Source organism: Pelecanus crispus, chromosome 11, assembly GCF_030463565.1.
Source record: "Pelecanus crispus isolate bPelCri1 chromosome 11, bPelCri1.pri, whole genome shotgun sequence".
NCBI lineage: Eukaryota > Metazoa > Chordata > Aves > Pelecaniformes > Pelecanidae > Pelecanus > Pelecanus crispus.
Genome location: NC_134653.1, coordinates 30,477,871 through 30,496,520, shown reverse-complemented (window position 1 = coordinate 30,496,520; position 18,650 = coordinate 30,477,871). Strand labels below are relative to the sequence as shown.

Sequence of the window (18,650 nt, the reverse complement as noted above, 5' to 3'; positions counted from 1 at the left end):
TCATCATCAGTTTTTTTTCTTTACATCCACCCAAATACCTAACTTAACTGGCTCCAAACAATGGCCGTGTAGCCACAGTGAAGTCAAATACTGTTTATTTGATCATTTCATAGCACGAACGGTGCTTTAAAATTCTTCTGAAGATAAAAAGCTGAGGCCTTGCTTGTAATTTCAGCTTGTATGTTCTACTTAAAAGAAAGGACATTGATGAAAGAGTCCATGTTTACATAGAATCTGTCAAAAACTGGCATCATTGGAAATGTGGATGGTGTGATGCAAAATAAGACGACAGTAACGTAAAAACAAAAGGAAACACAACAGACAGATTCGGCAAGGGAACTGAAAAGTTCAGGACAATGGGCCACGCTCTTTGCTCCTACTAAGTGTTGGGGAGGCCAGAGAGAGGACCGACGGCAGCTCAGGCCCGGGTTCAGGAGCCTGAATGATCCGGAACAGAGAGGATTTGACCGTGCACATGACAGATAGCAGACCGATCAAAAAGCAGTGGGAAGTTAAGCACTGCAACCTGTTTTCCAAGTCACACTGGTTTAACTGAAAGAGGTTTTTTTTCAATGAAACTGCACAACGATTTGTAGCCCCTCGATTCAATTCATACCTGGCTTGGTACCATTTACTTGTTCCCAAGTAACAGATGGGGACGGGAAAGGGAGAAGGAACATAGTGGTAGACAGTCTGAAGATACAGAGAGAGAGCTGTCAGGTTATGGGAAAATTGGTATTTCAGGATTAAATGTAATTGTTTGTGCTGGAATTTATTTGAATGATTTTTAAAAGAGAACCAGTTATGGACACAATCAAAATATGCTTAAGCTGATACCAAAATACAACAGGAGAGAAGCTAGAAAGATAGGTCAAATCTGTTTTCAGGAACATGGCAGAGTGATTCAAAACAGGAAGCGTGATGAAGACAAGCCTGAACCGTGTGAACAGTGAACTCCTGCCTGAGAATAGGAAGTGTACCAGAAAAGTACACGTAAAATCACTTCACGTAAGAGACAACTATTCATACTTCGCCGTAGAAACAAAACGTGTATCGATGAAGTTCAAGGTGCAAGTACTAATTATTCCAGCAGTCTGGCATCCTGCACTTGCTACACCTGATGTGGGTGAAAAGGCTGCAGTCCCCCCACACACTTCCTGACACAGCTGCACACGTAGCAGCTCCCAAATGCCCCTCTGACAAATTCTCTTTGGTTTAAGTAAAGGAAGGGTTTGATTTTTTTTTTTAATTTAAGAAAGGATTAAGTTAAGATTTCTTTATATATATAGATAAGCCAGCAGATTTCTTCACCAAGATCAAGTAAACATCTGACTATGCTATAATGTCACAACACAACGAAATAAAAGGCCGGCTTACAAGATTACCCTAACAGTGATTCTGATACACAGCATAGCCCTGACGAACTTAACAAATACACACACAGTAACACAGCTTTATCTCAGAGTCATAACACGACTGATGTTTAAATCATAGATACGCTACCTTGTATGAGATGGGGACAACTGCCCACGTAAGATATGCAAGCTCCATTTATTGTGAAAACAAAATTCTATGAAGATAAAAGTAACTCCCTGGGAGTTAATTTGGGATTTTTGTTGTTGTTTTTTTAAACACAAGCCCCACTTCACAGAAGTTGTTATCCCCTCTCCCACATCATACCTTTTGGCCATTCAAATGTTATCTATGTTACAGTATTTTAATTCATTTCAGTATGTACTTAAGTAATTACATAGGAAGAAGCAGCACAGAACACAAACAACAAAAACTACGTAACTCTAAGACAGATAACAAACATACACAGTTCCTAAAAAAAAAAAAAAGTAGTAAACTGGACAGTTTTAAACATAAGAAACAGCAAAACTACAGATGGTCAGAAAAGGAGACACAACTGATTTTCTAAAAACAAGATTTGTTTCAATAAGCTGCCAAATTTATCTGCAGTGTAAGACAGACAACGTGCACGTCAACACAGAACATATGTTGCTCATTGAACGTTTCCAGTCTATAGAGCGTTTCAGAACACCCTTTCTTGAGAAGTCTGGGATACCTACGCTCAACTCGGGCCGTGTGGCAAGTCATGCACTTCAGTTTAAATTCTACTTCCCCCTGACCCTCCGAACAAGGCACGTCCCAGCAGAATCAGGGATGCCCCCGAAGGCCGCCCCGCTCTCATCTTCACAAGCCCCCCGAAATGGCCACTGTCCCGCCCAGCGCCACAGCCTACACCCTCCGCCCACCTTGTAGCTCCCTGACTGGAAGACTGCTTTAAGCAAGCCTCCCTGCCTTCGAGGCCGAGGAGTTTGAGATTTGCTTGGAACCAGAGCGCGGCCGCTGCCCGCAGGCCTGGCCCCTCAGGGCGGAGCCGGCCCGGGGCGCGGAGCTGAACCCGCGGGCAGGGGGCCCGGCGGCAGCGACCGGAGCGCTTTGGAGCCGGAGGGACAGCAAGCCCAGGGGAGGGCTGAGCGCACCACCGCTCGCAACGAGCACGGCTCCTCCGCAAAAAGGCCGATACGGACAAAACCGCTGAAAACGCGTCCAAAACCGGCTCCCCGCCGCCGAGGGGCCGCTACGAGGCGGCGACGCCCCCGGAACCGCGCCGGCAGCACCGCCTTCCCCCGGGACGCTGCGCCGCGCTCCCCCCGCGCCGGCAGCCGCGGCCGCCCGGCTGACAGGAGCCCCCCCGCCGCGCAGGGGTGCCCGGCCCGGCCCGGCGGCCATCGCGGGCCCGGCGGAGCCCCGCGCTTCCCGCCCCCCACGGCCGCCACCTGCCCGCGCCCCCTCAGCGCCCCGGGGCGGGGGGGGGGGGGGAAGCGCCGCTGCCCGGCGTGAGGAGCGGGGGATGGGCTCGGCCGGCCGCGGGGCTGCCTTCGCCGCGGCCCCGGCCGCCGCCGGTGCCTACCCTGGGCGCTGCAGTCGGCGCAGACCTCGCTGCTCCTCAGGCGCTTCGACATGGTGCGCGGCGGCGGGAGCGGGCGCTTCCTGCCGCGCTAACGGGTCCCCGCCGCCAGCCCCCGCCAGGCGGCCGAGCCGAGGCGGCAGCGCGCAGGCGCACGGCAGCGCCGCCCGCTCCGCCGCCGGCGCTATTCACCAAGCTGCCTGCGCCAGCGCCGGGCGCCGTCCCGCAGGCGGACCGGGGGTGGTGCGAGGCGGCCCCGGGCCGCCATGTTCGCTCCTGGCAAGCGGGCGGTAGTCCGCCCGGGAGAGGCTCCGGCCACGGCGCCGTCGGCCACGTTTGTCCCTGGCAGACGCCTGCCTCGGGCTGCGCTCTGCTTCGCAGAAGCCTTGCGCTTCTGCGGGGAAGCACAGAGACCTCCCGCAGGCGGCTGCGCCAGCCTGCTCGCTGTCCCCTCACGGCTAGGGCAGAGGGGGAGGTGGGAGAAACGAGGTTTCGGAAGCCGGGCCCCGCCGGCTGGCGGAAGAGGCTGCTCTCCATCGAGCCCTGCCCTCACCCACCATGGCGGCGGCAGGGCGGGCGGGCGAGACCAACGCTCGGTGGAGGCGGGGGAGGAGAAGGAGCCGCCAGCGCTGAGCGCCGCGTCCGGCCCAACGCCGCCCCGGCCTCCCCCCCCCCCGCACGGACGCGATGGGGCAGCTTGCGGGCGGGACGCTCCATCTGCCCGCCCGCGAGGGGGTGGGGGGGGTAGTGTGGGCGGGGAGCCGCAACTTCCTCTTTCCGTGGGCTCAGGCGGTGGCGGCAGGCTGAGGGGAGCCGAGGGGGACACCCCCCCCCCCCCCCGGGCCCGTCGTGCTGTGGTCCGTCCCGGCCGCTGCCCTGGAGAGACGGGAAGGAGGGACGCGGGGGCGGGGGTGAGGCGGCGGGGGAGGCCGGTGTGTGGGGCGGAGGAGCGCGGCAGCAGGGGAGAGCCTCGGGGGGTGGGGGGTCCCCGGGAGCGTGGGGCTGGGGGGGGGCACCGGGAGCAGGGGAGGCGCCCGGGAGTGTGATTTCGCATGGGGCACCCCTTGGAGCGGGGTGAAGGGTTCGTAGGGGGCTGTGGCCCAGTGTTCCCCCCACACGCCTGGGGCGGGTGGGTGCCAGCAGAGAGGAGAAGCTCAAGGCGTCAAGGCCTGAGTGATGTGGGGTCTCCAAAACAAAGAGGGGGGGAACAGTGAGGGTAGGCACCCTGCTTCCCCCGCTCTGCAGGTGTGTGGCATGATGAGTTCCCCTGGCAGGGCCAGCAGCGCGTTTCCCCTGCACGTCCTGGTCTGGAATAATGACTACAGGCGGCTGGACGAGGAGCTGCAGGACAAGGTAACCGGGGGGCTGCGGGTGACAGAGGGGCTGCTGTGGGGCTGGTGGCCCCAAAAGAGCTTGTGCCACAGCACAGGCCTTGGTGCCCCTCGCTTACTGCCTTTCTAGGGAGAAGTAACCTTGATGGTACTCCCAGGTCTGTTTGCTGGGCTTGTGGGATTGCTGCGCTTCTTTACCTATTTATTTGTGGTTGCGGGAGTGATGTAAGAAGGCGTAGGAATGCACTTTTTGGTAGTTGGACATTAAACGTTGACTTCTTACCTGTAAAGCTGTGCTCAGAGCGTTTGAATGCGGGTTTGCAGAATAGCTCTGTAGAAAGCATTGAGAGTCATTGAAACAGATGGGGAAGAGCAGATATGATGGACGTTAACTTTTTCTGTGCCAGAAAAGCAGTAAATACTGCTTATCTTAATGGGCAGTCAACGTGCAGAAAAGGTGGCTGCTGCTGCCAAAGATGAAACCAGCCTCTGGCTTGCTGAGGACCAGCAGTTCTCACAGATTCGTTGCTGTCCAAGACTGTGGGGGTAGCGTTTTTGTACTGGCTGGAATGTTTTCAGCATCTCTGGTAAAAAAAAAAAAAAAAAAAAAGGATCATTGTTTCATGCTGCAGAGCAGAAAAATACAAAGCTGTTCCCTCTCTAGGACGGCTAAGCGAGAAATTGGTAATGACGTAAGGAAATGGTCTGAAAAGCTGCAGCAGAGCTTGAGCAGCAAACATCCTTCTCGCTGAGATGCTACACAAAAGCTCTGACATTCACTAGTGTGGAGTATAGTTTGCAGAAGCAGAGCATATTAATTACATTATACCTGACACCACAAGTATATGAGCCAAAGATCAGCTGTGCCACCTCCTGACTAGTGACTATCGTCTGTCTGCAATTCTAACGGTACACCTCAACTTACTAATGCTTGCTTAGAGCATGCTCCCATCCTGTTTTTAGGAGAATCTTTGGAATGCAGTTACTTTTTATCTAATTCATGTGATCTTATTCCTTAACAAAATCTTCAACCTTACTGGCGCAGTTGCTTCTGTGTATTTATTTCTGTTTCAATAATGTTCTCGCCTGTGAAAGTTTGTAATTAAATAAGGATCATTCTGCTGCTTGTTAGTCTGAGGCTGCAGTTCACACCTGTGAAGCGCTGCTTCCGACCTCAAAGGCTTTATACTGTAAGGAAACAAGCAACGTGTTAAGATCAAATATGTCTGTCTCTTACTTCCTTTTTCTGCTTTTAAATAACTTCTTTTTTTAAAGTATTCCAAAGATCTGTTTCCTCCTGCTTCCTTGGGATAAGCTTCTTGCTGTCGGAGGCGTGCGTGAGGGAATCAAAAGACACTTGCCAGCTGCACTTGGTATGGCAAATGATGGGTAGAATGTGTGGTTACCGGTTAACAGCAGCAAAGGCAATTGGGAGGGACGCCTTAGAGTCCTTTACCTGTCACTGCAGTAGGCATTGGAGCTGTAGGAAGTGGGGAAGCAAATTAATCAGTATTCCACCACAGAAGTGAAAAGAGAATGCTTTAAAATGAAGCTTTCCCTCCTCTGTGCGTGATCTTTCTAACTTAATGCTGTCAGATAACCGTGTTAACTTGCATAATAACTTTCCTTTCTTATTCTGCTATTGACTTTCCCCTTTTCCTTTAGTTATAGATGCTCTTCTGTTTCAAATCTCTAAGCTAATAGTGAAAAATATGTAAGGTATGAGTATGTTGTGCTTGCATGTTTTGGATATTTATGCCTGTGTAGTTTTTTTTTTTCTTTTTTTTAGTGACGTACAAAATGCACTCACTCTTCATTGTGCTGTGTGTGTCAGTCAAATGGATGCTTTGTAAAATACCATTTGCTTCTATACTTTCAAAAAACGCTGTACAAAATTGGTGGTGTATGCCCTGTTACTTTTTTGTTTTTTCTTCCCCCCCTCCCCATGTTGTATAATGTTATACGCTCTATTGGGCTTTCAGGCTGTTGACTGTGGTGCAATGCACACAGACTGGAACTCCTGTCTTCTGGAAGAGACCCGTTCTGAAGGGAGACAGGAGGGGAAATAATTACGGAAAAAAGAAATGAGAAGCATCAACAAGAACTCAGTCATGTCTTGCAGTGATACCAGTTCTTACCGTCTCGGTTTTACAGGCCCTGTTCTGCTTCTCTTTTTATTTCAGTGGGGAAGTAAGATTGCACTGTATGGAGTGCAGAAGGGCAGTACAGTAGTGTTTGAAAACTGAGTCAGCTGTGCACCACAGACTGATACGTGGGAATACCTAGGGAATATTGACTCCTGGATTACTACTGACAAGCTTTGTTTATATAAACTTTTCTCAGTGTGCTCTGATTAGTTGCGTTTGATAGGACAGCTTCAGCATTATTTCTCTCTCGGATACTCAACAGGATGTTGATCAACGTGATCCACGAGGCCGGACCTTGTTGCACCTTGCTGTTTCCTTGGGTTATATAGAATCTGCCAAAGTCCTCCTTCAACACAAGGCAGACGTAACTAAAGAGAATGCGCAGGGATGGACAGGTAAAGATAATGTGGAAAACAGCAGTCATGTGTTAATACTTTTCAGTTGCAGATGTACTTTAGCTGCTTTTACATTATGTATTTTGCTCAGAAAGCAAACTGAAACTAGCTTGGGTCTGCATTTCTTTCAGTTTTACATGAGGCTGTCAGTACAGGAGATCCAGAGATGGTACAGATGATTCTGCAGCATCGGGACTACCAGCAGACCTCTATGACGCTTGGAGGAGTTCCTGAATTACTCCAAAAGATTAATGAGGTAATTATTTAGTTTAAACCTCTTACTCCAGACTGCAATTCTCATTCAAGTAGTACAGTTAACTGAAATCAGATGGGCAATTGTGTTCTTCATTTCAGCTTGCATATTCCATAGCGCTGTGGGAGGTGGGGACTTCTTCCTTGACTTTACTTTGAAATCCTTAGTCATGAACTCCAACATTGGAGGCTGAATCTTGAAAGTGTTAACTGCTCCTGTAGTAAATTAAGGAGGAGTAGCTCATCAGAAAGCAGCAGTGGCAGGCCATATCTTTTATGTTTGCTAGTTTCAATTTCATTTTTTTAACATCCTTTATCATGTCTTAAGGTCTGTTCTTTTTTTGTTTTCCTTTATCTAAAATGTTCAGGAGAAATGCTGTACTGAATGTTAGATTAAAACTTTCATGAAGTATTCATGAAGCATTTTCCTTCTCCAGACTCCTGACTTCTACGTGGAAATGAAATGGGAGTTCACTAGCTGGGGTAAGAATCCCGGTCATCGTTACCTCTTCTAAACTGTGGACAAAGGGACTTGCTTATGTACAAATGTCACAAAAGATATGCAGAGAAATATCTCCTCTCCAGAACACTTCTCTCTTTGCCTCTCAAAATAACCTCTTATATTTTTGTTGCACAATTATTCTTTGTTTCCTGTTTGTTTGTTGGTTTTTTGTTTGGTTGGTTTTTAATGGAGAGTTTAGCCATTGTTAGAATTGATGAAGACTTTCCTTGGGGTTTTGTTTACCTGTCTCTGGCTATCGATGACTAAGACAGTGATACGTATCTCAGATGTAGATGCGCAGATTATTTGGGAAGTACCTGCTTTTCTTGGCCTTAGAGTTGACTTAGTTTTCCAAACAGCTAACTATTAGACTGCTAGGAGATGGGATTTATGCTATTTCATATCTTTTAATCTTAACTAATGCCTTCTTTCTTTTCATGTTCATCTTTAATTTAAAGTTGGAGGGTTTTGTCCCTAAGCTGATTGTTCTTAAAGCTAAAGAAGATCAGTATCTCACCTCCTCTGGAATAATGATCATAGTACTGAGCAATCCTGTATCAGGGAAATAGTTTCCGCTTCAGTTCAGACTTCCTGTGCACTTAGTATCTTGAATATTTTCTATTTACATTTTTCTCATTTTTCTTTTATAGTCCCACTGGTTTCTAGAGTTTGTCCAAGTGATGTCTGCCGCATCTGGAAAAGTGGCGCCAAGCTGCGTGTTGATATCACTTTACTGGGCTTTGAAAATATGAGCTGGGAGAGGGGACGGCGTAGTTTAATTTTCAAGGGAGAAGGTAAATATTTTAGCATGTCTGCACCATTGATCACCAAATACTGTGTGAGCCACAATGAGAAATCCTGATGTTGCACAAAGATCTGTTGAGGCTGAGTACTTAATTTTATAAAAGTTTTACACATCTATTCCGTGAGTGTCTCATAGAGATACTGTTTTGTGGTTTAACGTAACAGCTTAATTTCTTTCCTTTGAGTAAATCTGAGGTCAAAATTTAGTAACAGGGCTAAATTTGACTTCAATCTTTTACTTAGTTTTCCCCCTTCTGTTCTCCTGCCCCCTAAATAAAAAAAAAAATTTAGACACAGCTCCAAGTTTGATCTCAGCTGAGTGCAAAATACAGTGAATTAGTGTCCACCCTGATTTGATATACAGTATATTCTCAGTTTTTCATTCTGGAATACTGTTGCTAAGATTTTTTAGATTGAGATGTACTATTTCCAACAGATACTGGAGGTTGGGCAGAACTAATTGAGATCAATCATGATGATAAGTTTGTTACAACGGAGCGTTTTGAGATTTCCCAACACATGAAGCGTTTGACATTGGGATCTATGACACCAAAAAGAAAAGATGTGGAAAGACGCCTTACATCTCCAATTATTAATACGTGCCTTGATACAAAAAATATTGCTTTTGAAAGGTAAGAGACAAAGTTTCTCCTCAAAAATAAACACTTCAAGATAACGGATGGTCATACTTGCAATAAAGATTTAAAGACAAACTCTCAAAAGCCCTGGTAATAAAAACTTTTAGGGCTAGATCTGAAATGACTTTAAACTGTTAGATAAAGAAATTTGGTTTGGTCAGCTTGCCGCTATTGCTTGGCAAAAAGTTTCCAGTTGAAAGAACTGATTTGCAGAAAACTTTCAGTTTATCACATTAGTGAGATCAACGTTAATGTCTCAATACAAGTTTGCATTTCACCCAAATTCATACGTATAGCGCTGAAACTAATGGGCAAGAACTCGCATCTTGTAGCTACAAGTGAGTCATCTCACATTAATACTTGAAATAAAAATATGTGTATAGTGTGTCTTTCCACAGACACGCACTTGTCTTCCTTGTTTACTACACGTTTATCCAGGCATCTGTCAGCTTAGTTCAATCCTTTTTATGAAGCTCCTTTTGGAGTGCTCTCTGATGCAGTAAACCACCCCCATGATCATACAAAACAAGTGTTTTCAAAGAGAGATGTATAATTCCAGCCTTTTTCTCCTGAATGTTTAGTACCCTTTCAAAGCTGCCCAGAATTAGTCCCTGTGATGTTCACTGAGCCTTAGTAACTGCAGCATCTACACATCCAAAAACAGATTTCTTAGACAGAAGTATTCCTACTATCCAGTTCCGCAAATTGCAGTGACAGGTTACTTCTGAAATTAAACTGTGTGTTAAAAGCTGCCATGCCCAGGCTGTCAGACAAAATAATTTGGTTAGTTTTTAGGCTGTCCTCTGTGGCTCGGGTATCCACATCTCAATCTAAAATCTCTGTCTGAGCCTTTGCGCTTTGGCCATGGGTTGCATAAGAACAGAAACAGCATGACTCCCTCAGCCCTCTTGCGATACATGTGTGTGAGGACAGATAACTTGTGCTTTTGTCTGGGGTTAATAGTCAAATAACCTATCAAATATTTTTTAAAATCGATTTTAGAAAAATGGGCTGGGGATTGTGTAGAAATGCAACTGTATAGACGCTTGTGGTGTTCACTTTTTGTCAGAACCACATCTGGATTCTGGGTATGGAGGACAGAAAAGGCAGAAGGTGTAAATGGTTATGAAGCAAAGGTAAAGACCATTCTATTCTATTAAGAGGTCTTATAGCTAACTGAAGTGTGGTTGTGTTTTGCCTTTATTTCCTGAATATTTCAGGTCTTAAAGCTCACATCGAGAGCTTTATTGTGTTGCTAGCAGAACTGGGCAGGAATGAGGAACTTCAAGGCTGCCAGGCTTGTGGGAGGGATGGTGCCTGTATGCAAGAACGTCAGCAGGGCCTTTAGGGGAGAGGGAGGATCAAAGCATGTCAGGAGAAGAGGGGCAAAAGATTCAGCATAACTGCTAGAACCCCCTTTCATCCAAAAACTGGAACCGAACTCATTCTTGAATGTCATCATTCTTTCACTGTTAAGAGATGAGGAACCCATTGGTGAAGTGCCCTGAGCACTCTCTATGACAGTATTGCGAGGAAATAACAGCCTCCTGCTACCATGAGTTGCATCATGAATTCAAGTAATAAAAGACTGCTGGTAAATTAAAGACCCTGACCATGCGCATGAGTCATATGGTTGCGTAGATTTGTTCCATGTGATGCAATTTTTGTCTTCCATTTGGTCAGTGACCAAACTCCTTTGCCATTCTTTGGCACAGCATGCTTGTGAGATTAATGCTGTCTGGAGATACTGTGGTGTATGATTTGCAGGGTTTCTTGTTTTATCAACTTGCCCAGCAGGTGGCATGTAGTTTCAGCCTTATCATAGGTCTGTCAAGAATATATTAGGTAGGATTTCCATTATACCAAAGCGAAAAGAAAAATCAAAGTGCAACATTTCCTGTTGATCACCAGTATGTTAGAGATTAAGATCTTTGTCAATGAGAGGCAGATCCATGCTGCTTTATTCTGTCTTTAGATTTGTGTACATGGTGTTTTACTAGAGAGAACTCTCTTTTTTTAACCTGTGATGCTTTTTGTCCTTGTACTTTTTTAAAGGTATACATTGCAAACAATGTGAATGTGGTCACAAAAATCCGAACGGAACATTTAACAGAAGAGGAGAAGAAAAGATATAAAGGTAGTTTTCCTATAGGATAACTGGAAATAAGTAGAACCTCTTGGCTCTCTGATGCCTTGTCTGTGTGCCTGCAGAAGAACTGGGCAGATAGACAAGAGAAATACTTTTCTTGCTGACTTTGCCCTGCTTTACTTTCACATGTTGCGTGCCTGAGGCAGCTCATTACTTGACTCCTAGCCTACAAATGAACCAGTGTTTATCCTAGCTGTATTTGGAGGAAAGAAGAGCCCTTCAAAACTGTTGAAAGTATATTGAAAGTTTTAAAAAGCTGCACTTTTCCATGCTTTTTCCTGCTCTGCAATGTATTCGTGCCTTCACTTCACTTTGGCCATGATTGCAAGATTCATGTAGGCTTTGTTTGCTTGGACTTTTTGTTTTGTTTTTGTCCACTAAGTTGTTCTACTATTTAAACTAGAGTAAAGGGTGACCAGCCAGTAAACTTGTATGGAAACACTGCCCTTCATTCACCTACCTTGGGGCCCAGGAGGGGAGGCACGGTGAATAATACAGCTATCTGCTAATGATAAAACCACTGAAAATCTTTGCCTCTATTCTGTGTATTGGACCCTTTTTATACTGTCACCTTCAGGTCCTGGGCTTGCCTGGTAAAGCTTACAGGAAATGTGAACAGCTTAGTTCACTTTGGGTTAAGAAGCCTTGCTTGTTAGCCTGGTGTGTATGTAAATTTTACTGCTAATTAATAGTAATAGATTTTTTTTGTTTTTCGATCCTGTTATCTGAAGCTGACAGGAACCCCCTGGAATCATTTCTGGGTACGGTGGAGCATGAGTATGGTGCTCAGGTGAGTGTCTTTGATGTTGAAACAGGTCACTGCAGCACAGAGATGTGTGCCAGTAGGAATTCTAGGTGTGTGGAATCACCTCTTGTTTCCTCAGTTTGGCAGCAATTTTGATTATGAGGTTCAAATTTTCCCTGAGGCTGTTTTTGTTTAAGCCCTCAAATGCTCTGTATAAATAGCAGGTACCTCCTTCCGAATACTCTTGTGAAAAAGACATAGAATCCATTAGTACAGCCAGAGCTGGGGTGTGAGCAGTGACAGTAAATCTGAGCAAGCACAGATTTAGCGGCAACCCACCAGTAGTCTGGGAAGTCACGTCCACAGACCTGCAGGCGCCTCAGGTGAGAGACAGTGCCGGCATGGTAATCATCAGGCAAAGATATGATGAGAGGATGAAGTGACATGTTAGTACACTGCTCTTCAGCAGCTCGGGGGACAGCCATATATCCTCTGCTGTTCTGAAATGTGTTGATAATGATTTCAATATGGCTTTAGAAACTCCCTTGCATGTGTACGTACTTAAGTAGATAATAGATTTGCCAAACGCTGGCTCTGTATCAGGATGGCATTGCAGATCTTTCATGGATCTAGAGATTTTTCTTTAAAATACCCCGTCAAAGCTTTGTCTTTAAGGATTTGGAGCCTAGAAATGCTGTAGCTTGTGTGTCTCTGGTTGGTTTCTAGCTTTAAAGTATTTGAGTAGATTTTCCTGTCTCTAAAATGCTTGGAGATTTTTAACCTCAATAGAAAGCAGTCTAAACATGTGTGCTTGTGTCACTGGTGTCTAAAATAGAGAATGAGTTATTTCACAAGAGGTAAGTTCAGAGTTTCTTATAGTAGCCACTGTCTATTTGTTCTGTAGTTTTGTAGGTTTTTTTTTTTCCTCTCTTTCCTTATAGAGTACGACCAAGACAACAGAGTATGCCACAAGTAACAATCCTACTGCTATTACTCTGGAGGAATACTTTGACCCACAATTTGATTTGAAAGGTAGAGACATAGGAAGACCGAAAGAAGTCACCATTCGAACACAGAAGTGAGAAATAAAATTTTAACTATTTCTAGTTTGTCTCTTCCCAGTCATCTAATCTCTAGCAACCACTTTTACAAATACCCAGTGTGGTTTTCGCCCAGTTTTCAAAATTAATCAAAAGAGAGATCTTGGAGTATTCAGCTGTAGTCTAATTCTTCTTCCAGTAGGTCAAAGAAAAGACTTGGACTAGTGCTGTAACTTGTTAGTAACCTCCTGTGCTTTGCCTTTAGTCTGACCAGGAATGTGGTTCAGTTTCTCAGGGGAGTAACTGTTCTAACTCTTTGAAATGTATGGAGCAGGTGACAATGCTGTGTCCTTTGCTTTGCATCTGTTCCTAAACTGTAAGCTTAAGATGCTCTTATGCAACTTTCTCTTTAAGATTTAAAGCAACCTTGTGGATGAGTGAAGAGTTTCCCTTGTCTCTTATGGAACAAGTCACTCCAATCATTGATCTGATGGCCAGAACTAGTGCGCATTTTGCCAGACTTAGGGATTTCATCACTCTGGAATTTCCACCAGGATTTCCTGTCAAAATTGGTAACATTTAGCAATTTTTATTGTAGCATCTTTTTCATTTCCATTCTTTCTATTGGTTTTGCAGCATATATTTACAAAAAACATGTTAGTTTTTTACTAGTCATCTCGCTGATGCCTAGAACTGAGAACCGAGATGTACGTTGTCTTGTACATCTGGGGTCACTGAATCCAAATTCTGAATGACCAGTACAGAAGTATAAATTTTAAAGACACTATCATTTCAATAAGAATGAGCTGTTGCTAAGCCCTTTCCTCTTAGCTTCAGTGCCTTAGAATTGGCAAATCTTACAATAAAATAAGAGATCTGGAGAGTGAGAATGACTAAGGGCAACTTCTTGGTGAAGTGAGTTACTATATACTTTTATGGGATGGTGCTTGCGGAATATATTCAATAAATATTTAAATATATTTAAATAATATATTTAAATAATAAAAAATATAAAAATATATTTAAATAATAAAGGTTTGATGTGGCTGTAGGTGTGGAAGTGAATGAGAGAGTTCTCTTTTTGACAGAAATCTTGTACTGTTTCTTATAGAAATTCCCCTATTTCATGTGCTGAATGCCCGAATTACATTTGAAAATGTCAACGGCTGCAGGACAGCTGACAAAACATCATCACAAATGGTTGGAGGTGCACAGTGTGATTCAGGTAAGGAGTGGAAAGATGCAGTGATTGCATCTTTTTACCTTGCTGTCAGTGAAATGCACAGAAGAGAGAGATGGGTTAACTGCAGAGAATGAAACATTCACAGGTGAGAGGAAGCTGCACTGCATTACAGCTGATCTGGAGTCTGTGATACTGATCATACTGACCCATTCTGCCCCTTCCATGCCTGCCAAACTGACTAAACTGAGGTCTAGCAAGCTTTCCCAAGTATTTTGAGGTCTAAATTCTGGTGCAAGCTATTAATATGGGAAGCGGAATACAAAATTGCTCTAAGTGACAGTTCGGTCTGCATGCTCGTTCAAAAAAGTGGGTTATGTTTGGGTAGGATGCTCGTGACTGCATATATCCAGTGATACTCTGAACTGTTGCAGACCCGTTCATTAGGCATAACCTCAGAAGAGCCATTGCAGTATTTATCTTTTGCAATCTTTTTTCTTCTCATCTGGTTTTATCAGAGTTCAGCCACCTTAGTGCTCTGCTGCACACTGGTTTTATTTGTATAACTTGCCAGCATCCTAAAGAAAGCCTCTGCATTCTGTCTTACTGCTGTGCTTATTTGCCACAGAGGTCTTTCAAAGCCTGTTGGTATATTTAGCCAGGTTGTTTATCTGAATTTTTTGAGTTAACTTAATCATGCATAAACATTCATCAGAATTTTTTAAGTCACAACTTGTAAAAATATACTATGCCATGTTTGTAACTATATTTGGCTTCTATAGGTGCTAATTTTGAGGTTGACCAGTCAGTGTTTGAGATCCCCAAATCTTACCACGTCCAAGATGACGGTAGGAACATACACGTGCAGGATGAGGATAACGAGATCATGCAGTTTGCTATTCAGCAGAGTTTGTTGGAATCCGGTGGAAATAAAGTAAGTGTGCTGTAATCTGTGCAGTGCAGATGTGACCATTTTGACAAGGACTATGCAGCGATAGCTGTGTCTCTGAATTAAACCAGTATGTGGAAAGTGTCATGTTGGGACCTCTAAGAACCTCAGAAGAGACAAATACAGTAATGTATTTCAAAGAAGAAATAAGAGTGATTTAAGAGTTACCTTTCAGTGAGTTACACTGTTAACTGCTGTGGAATTGTTGATCTTTCCCTGTTTCTAGGAAGTGGGGGTGCATTCCAATGGAGCAGTTGCATATTCACAGGACTTCAACATACAGTATCAGAGGTAACTATCTTTTTTTCACGTCAAGCCATGCAGCGATAGAGCAAAAATACTTCCAACAGTAGCATGAAGCAATTTTGCAATTTTTTGTGTATGTAGGTAGCAGGTACACAGAACTCAAGGTCTCTTTTCTTGTGCTTCTAACTTTTACTTTTCCAAGAAGCAAGGACTCCATACTGGGCCTTCCTGGTTTATGTAGTATAGCTCTTTAGTTCAGCTGTGGGACGAGTCTGCGCGCATAACAGATTCTTTACCCAACGAATAAACACAGTCCTCCTGTTCTGCCCTTAAAACTGTGAACTTGGTCCCTCTGGGTTGAATGTTTATTAGATGCTGTGCACTTCAGGATAGCTCTTGTTTTGTTTCAGAATCATTATGTAATCCTTAAAAAACTTAGCAACATACATTTAATGGACCCTTGAGAATATGCTCTGGTATCTGTGAGGTCTTCCTGCAGTTAAGTGCAAAGAAATCTTTGTGTGCACAAAGCACTGCATCCTCTTGGTTCTTTTGTACATGGAAAATCATGTTGTCTTGAGACTAGGTGAGAATGCTTTTAGAAGCCCATTGAAAATTTAACTGTTAGTAAGTATGAAAAGTTCTGAGGAACCTTCAAAGAACAGGTTTTACATTGGGAATTTTACTGATGTTAGAACAACTGCTGTCTTATCCTGAAAACTGCTTTCTCCCCTCTGGGGGGAGATTTTCAGGTTTGCAGTTAGAAAACAGTTGCTAGGAAGGATCATTGCAGGAAACATGAAATAGGCTCTGTCTCTTACCTCTTGAAGTTCTTTTTCTCCTTCAGGGCATTGCAGGAGAGCTATCTAACGAGCTCAGGTAACTCACGCGGCAGCACCCCTAATGAACCTTCCAGTTTTGAAAAAGACTTACAGCTTGCCATGGAGTTGTCTGTCCGAGAGCAGGAGGAACGGGAGAAGCAACGTCGTGAAGAGGAAGATGCAGAGCTTCAGCAAGTTTTACAGCTTTCTCTTGTGGAAAAATAACTCCTTGACGATCTCCTGAATGAAGGATGACCAAATCTGCATAAAACTAAAGGTTTTCAGAGCTGTCAGCCTGAAGACCACTCCTGGATTGCTTAAGTAAACATTTCACCTGCCACCTTAGTTGGCATCGTCAGCTACTAAAAGCTGATTTATTTTTGTTTGAGGAATTTTCAGATCATGGATGCTGCATTTGGCTCCCCAACCATGCAGTCTTAGCTCTGGAGGAAAAGTTTTTATCTGAATATTTATTGAAGAGCAGATGGAAATTTTGCTTAGCATCAGGATATAGGATTGCAGTAAAGCTTGAAAACCTGATTTATTGGGAGTTCAGGAGGGAAACTTCATTACTTACCAAAGAAATACTCATCTGCTTAGTCATTTCTGAATAATTCAAAGCCATTGTCTGTTTCTTCCCGTTGTTACATGGAAGAGTATCTATATGCATATACACGCATACACACTTCTTCATGCTGACAGTGTACCCTGCTGACAGATGTTTTCTGTTAGTTTTGTTTATATGTGATTATCTCTTCTCTGGTTACTGAGATTTTATCATGTGGTCCTGCTTAAGAGGGATAATTTTATACTTGAACAGCTAATCCAAGCTCAAGATTAAACTAGTGCTTTCTGAAAAAGGACAAAAACAAGTAGCCAGTAAAATTTTAGATCCTAAAATGGGACCATCTGTCTGGTAAAGTAGCAGTTTTGCAGTGATTCAAAACCAGCTAGTTCCCATAGTCAGAGGGCAGCAAGAAAATAAGCGATAGATACAGGTGCTTCTTTGCGATCACTTGGTGCGTGTGCATGAGTGCGTGCCTGTGTGTGGGTGCTAAATTCAAAGAGAATAAAATTCAGGTGAAATTTTAATGTATGCCTATTGGAAGATACGTTTTAATTCTGTCATCTGAAAGGGAAACGTGTATTGCTTTTTAAAAATCAAATGCTCATCCTTCATGTGAATACATATATTTTTTTTATCTGAATATTTTTATTGATTTTAAAACAAGCGAATATGACTACACTCATAAGAATGGTATTCACAAGTATGTTTTAACCAGCTTTCCTCAGGTCTTTTGTCATGCAATATATTTGTAGCTATTTTATCTGCACTTCTGTCAGTGTTTACAGTACTTACACTGTGACTCTCAAGTGCACTCCACAAGTACACAACGTACATCCACAGGAAAGCCTTATAGTAGTTAAATGTGAGCAATATTCCTCTGTTCTGGCTGGCAGAAGTGTGAAGAACTTATGGTACATACGGTCTGATCTTGCTACCTAATCCTGCACTTGTTCCTTGGGCAAACCAGGGCGGTTCTGTGTGACCAACTATTAACCAGTATAAAATCACTATAAAATGGACTTGATCATAACCAGTGAGATGGTTGGTAACTTGGAACCCTATTTTAAAACAATAATCCATTGCTTTACAGAGCAAATTATTAAAATGCCTTCAGTGTACACTAGAACTGGTATACCTGCGCCGTTTTTGTTTAATGATACAGCTTGCATCCCTGAATAGCTTATTTGGTGTCTGCAGGAATGTTGACTTTCTTGCACAGTGGCAGTGGTCTATGTTGGGATTGCATCTTTCTTTGAAAAGGGGATTACTGTGACTTTCACAGTTGAAGAAGAAAAAAAAAGAAAAGGAATAAGCCTTGCATTGAGCTCTTGACAAAGTTGTGAGGAAGGAGATGAAACTGTGGTTTTTTCCTCCAGCGGAAATAAAGAGTGCTGTTGCCTTTATAAAACCATCTGTCTGACATCGCTTTTTTTCTATTAAGCATTTCAAAAGGTTACAAGGGGGGAAGAAATATCTTTTTCAAGCTGACTTGTTCTCTGTTTTTTATATTGTAAACTAAAGAATATTGAGCAGTTTCAGTTTGAGTTTTGTTATGCTCATGCTTCTTAGTCTTGGACTGTCAAAAAATTTGGGTGGCGGGGCTTTTTGGTGTGGGTTTCTTTTTTTGCTTGCTGTGACATTTGCATCGTTTCATCTAAACTAGAAGGCCCTGCTTCCCTGAAACCGGTGCTGCTTTTCTTAAACCCCAGCTTACATCTTATGCTATATGGGTAAAAAAATATCCTCTGATCCTCTGTGTGTGCTGGAAGAAAAACACAAACATACTGCAGTGTTACACTACACACACGAGTATTTTTTTCTAACATGGTAACTGGAATCTTTATCAATAATTATCCTTATCTGCCTTTTTGTTGCATTTGTGTACCTTAGAGGTGACATTAGCATCTGTGAAACTATCCAAGATAGTTCTGGTTTAGTGTGAAACAGACACATAATCCCTGGAAAG

General features: G+C 43.7%; 2 protein-coding genes across 10 annotated transcripts in view; one reads left to right on the top strand and one right to left on the bottom strand.

The window, feature by feature from the left end:
* The window catches only part of GIT2 (GIT ArfGAP 2), a 33,691-nt gene extending 30,719 nt beyond the window's left edge, over window positions 1-2,972 (bottom strand). For all 7 annotated transcript variants that reach the window (XM_075718246.1, XM_075718241.1, XM_075718243.1 and 4 more), the window contains exon 1: window positions 2,921-2,972. In XM_075718246.1, coding sequence (XP_075574361.1) covers window positions 2,921-2,972 — 52 coding nt within the window. The remainder of the gene's footprint in view (window positions 1-2,920) is intronic.
* An 838-nt stretch (window positions 2,973-3,810) lies between these two features.
* ANKRD13A (ankyrin repeat domain 13A) lies at window positions 3,811-18,072 on the top strand. 3 transcript variants are annotated; one of them, XM_075718279.1, is made up of 16 exons: window positions 3,811-3,828; window positions 4,192-4,270; window positions 6,658-6,790; window positions 6,922-7,046; window positions 7,480-7,525; window positions 8,195-8,338; window positions 8,785-8,980; window positions 10,056-10,122; window positions 11,042-11,123; window positions 11,867-11,925; window positions 12,822-12,958; window positions 13,335-13,492; window positions 14,032-14,145; window positions 14,883-15,034; window positions 15,276-15,340; window positions 16,143-18,072. In XM_075718279.1, exons 4-16 carry the CDS (start codon window positions 6,957-6,959, stop codon window positions 16,339-16,341), a joined length of 1,509 nt encoding a protein of 502 aa, XP_075574394.1. In that variant the 5' UTR covers window positions 3,811-3,828; window positions 4,192-4,270; window positions 6,658-6,790; window positions 6,922-6,956; the 3' UTR covers window positions 16,342-18,072. The 3 variants fall into 3 exon arrangements, with proteins under 3 accessions (XP_075574394.1, XP_075574393.1, XP_075574396.1); XM_075718278.1 differs by lacking the exon at window positions 3,811-3,828 and having other exon boundaries at window positions 4,163-4,270; XM_075718281.1 differs by lacking the exons at window positions 3,811-3,828; window positions 4,192-4,270 and adding an exon at window positions 5,518-5,621.
* The last annotated feature ends 578 nt before the right edge of the window (window positions 18,073-18,650 follow it).

Excerpts from the sequence above, each read along its gene's own strand:
- ANKRD13A (XM_075718278.1), top strand. The coding sequence starts at position 4,172 with ATGATGAGTTCCCCTGGCAGGGCCAGCAGCGCGTTTCCCCTGCACGTC. Across the intron at positions 8,339-8,784 it reads TTTAATTTTCAAGGGAGAAG|ATACTGGAGGTTGGGCAGAA; the intron begins GTAAATATTTTA and ends TATTTCCAACAG. Across the intron at positions 8,981-10,055 it reads AAAAATATTGCTTTTGAAAG|AACCACATCTGGATTCTGGG; the intron begins GTAAGAGACAAA and ends ACTTTTTGTCAG.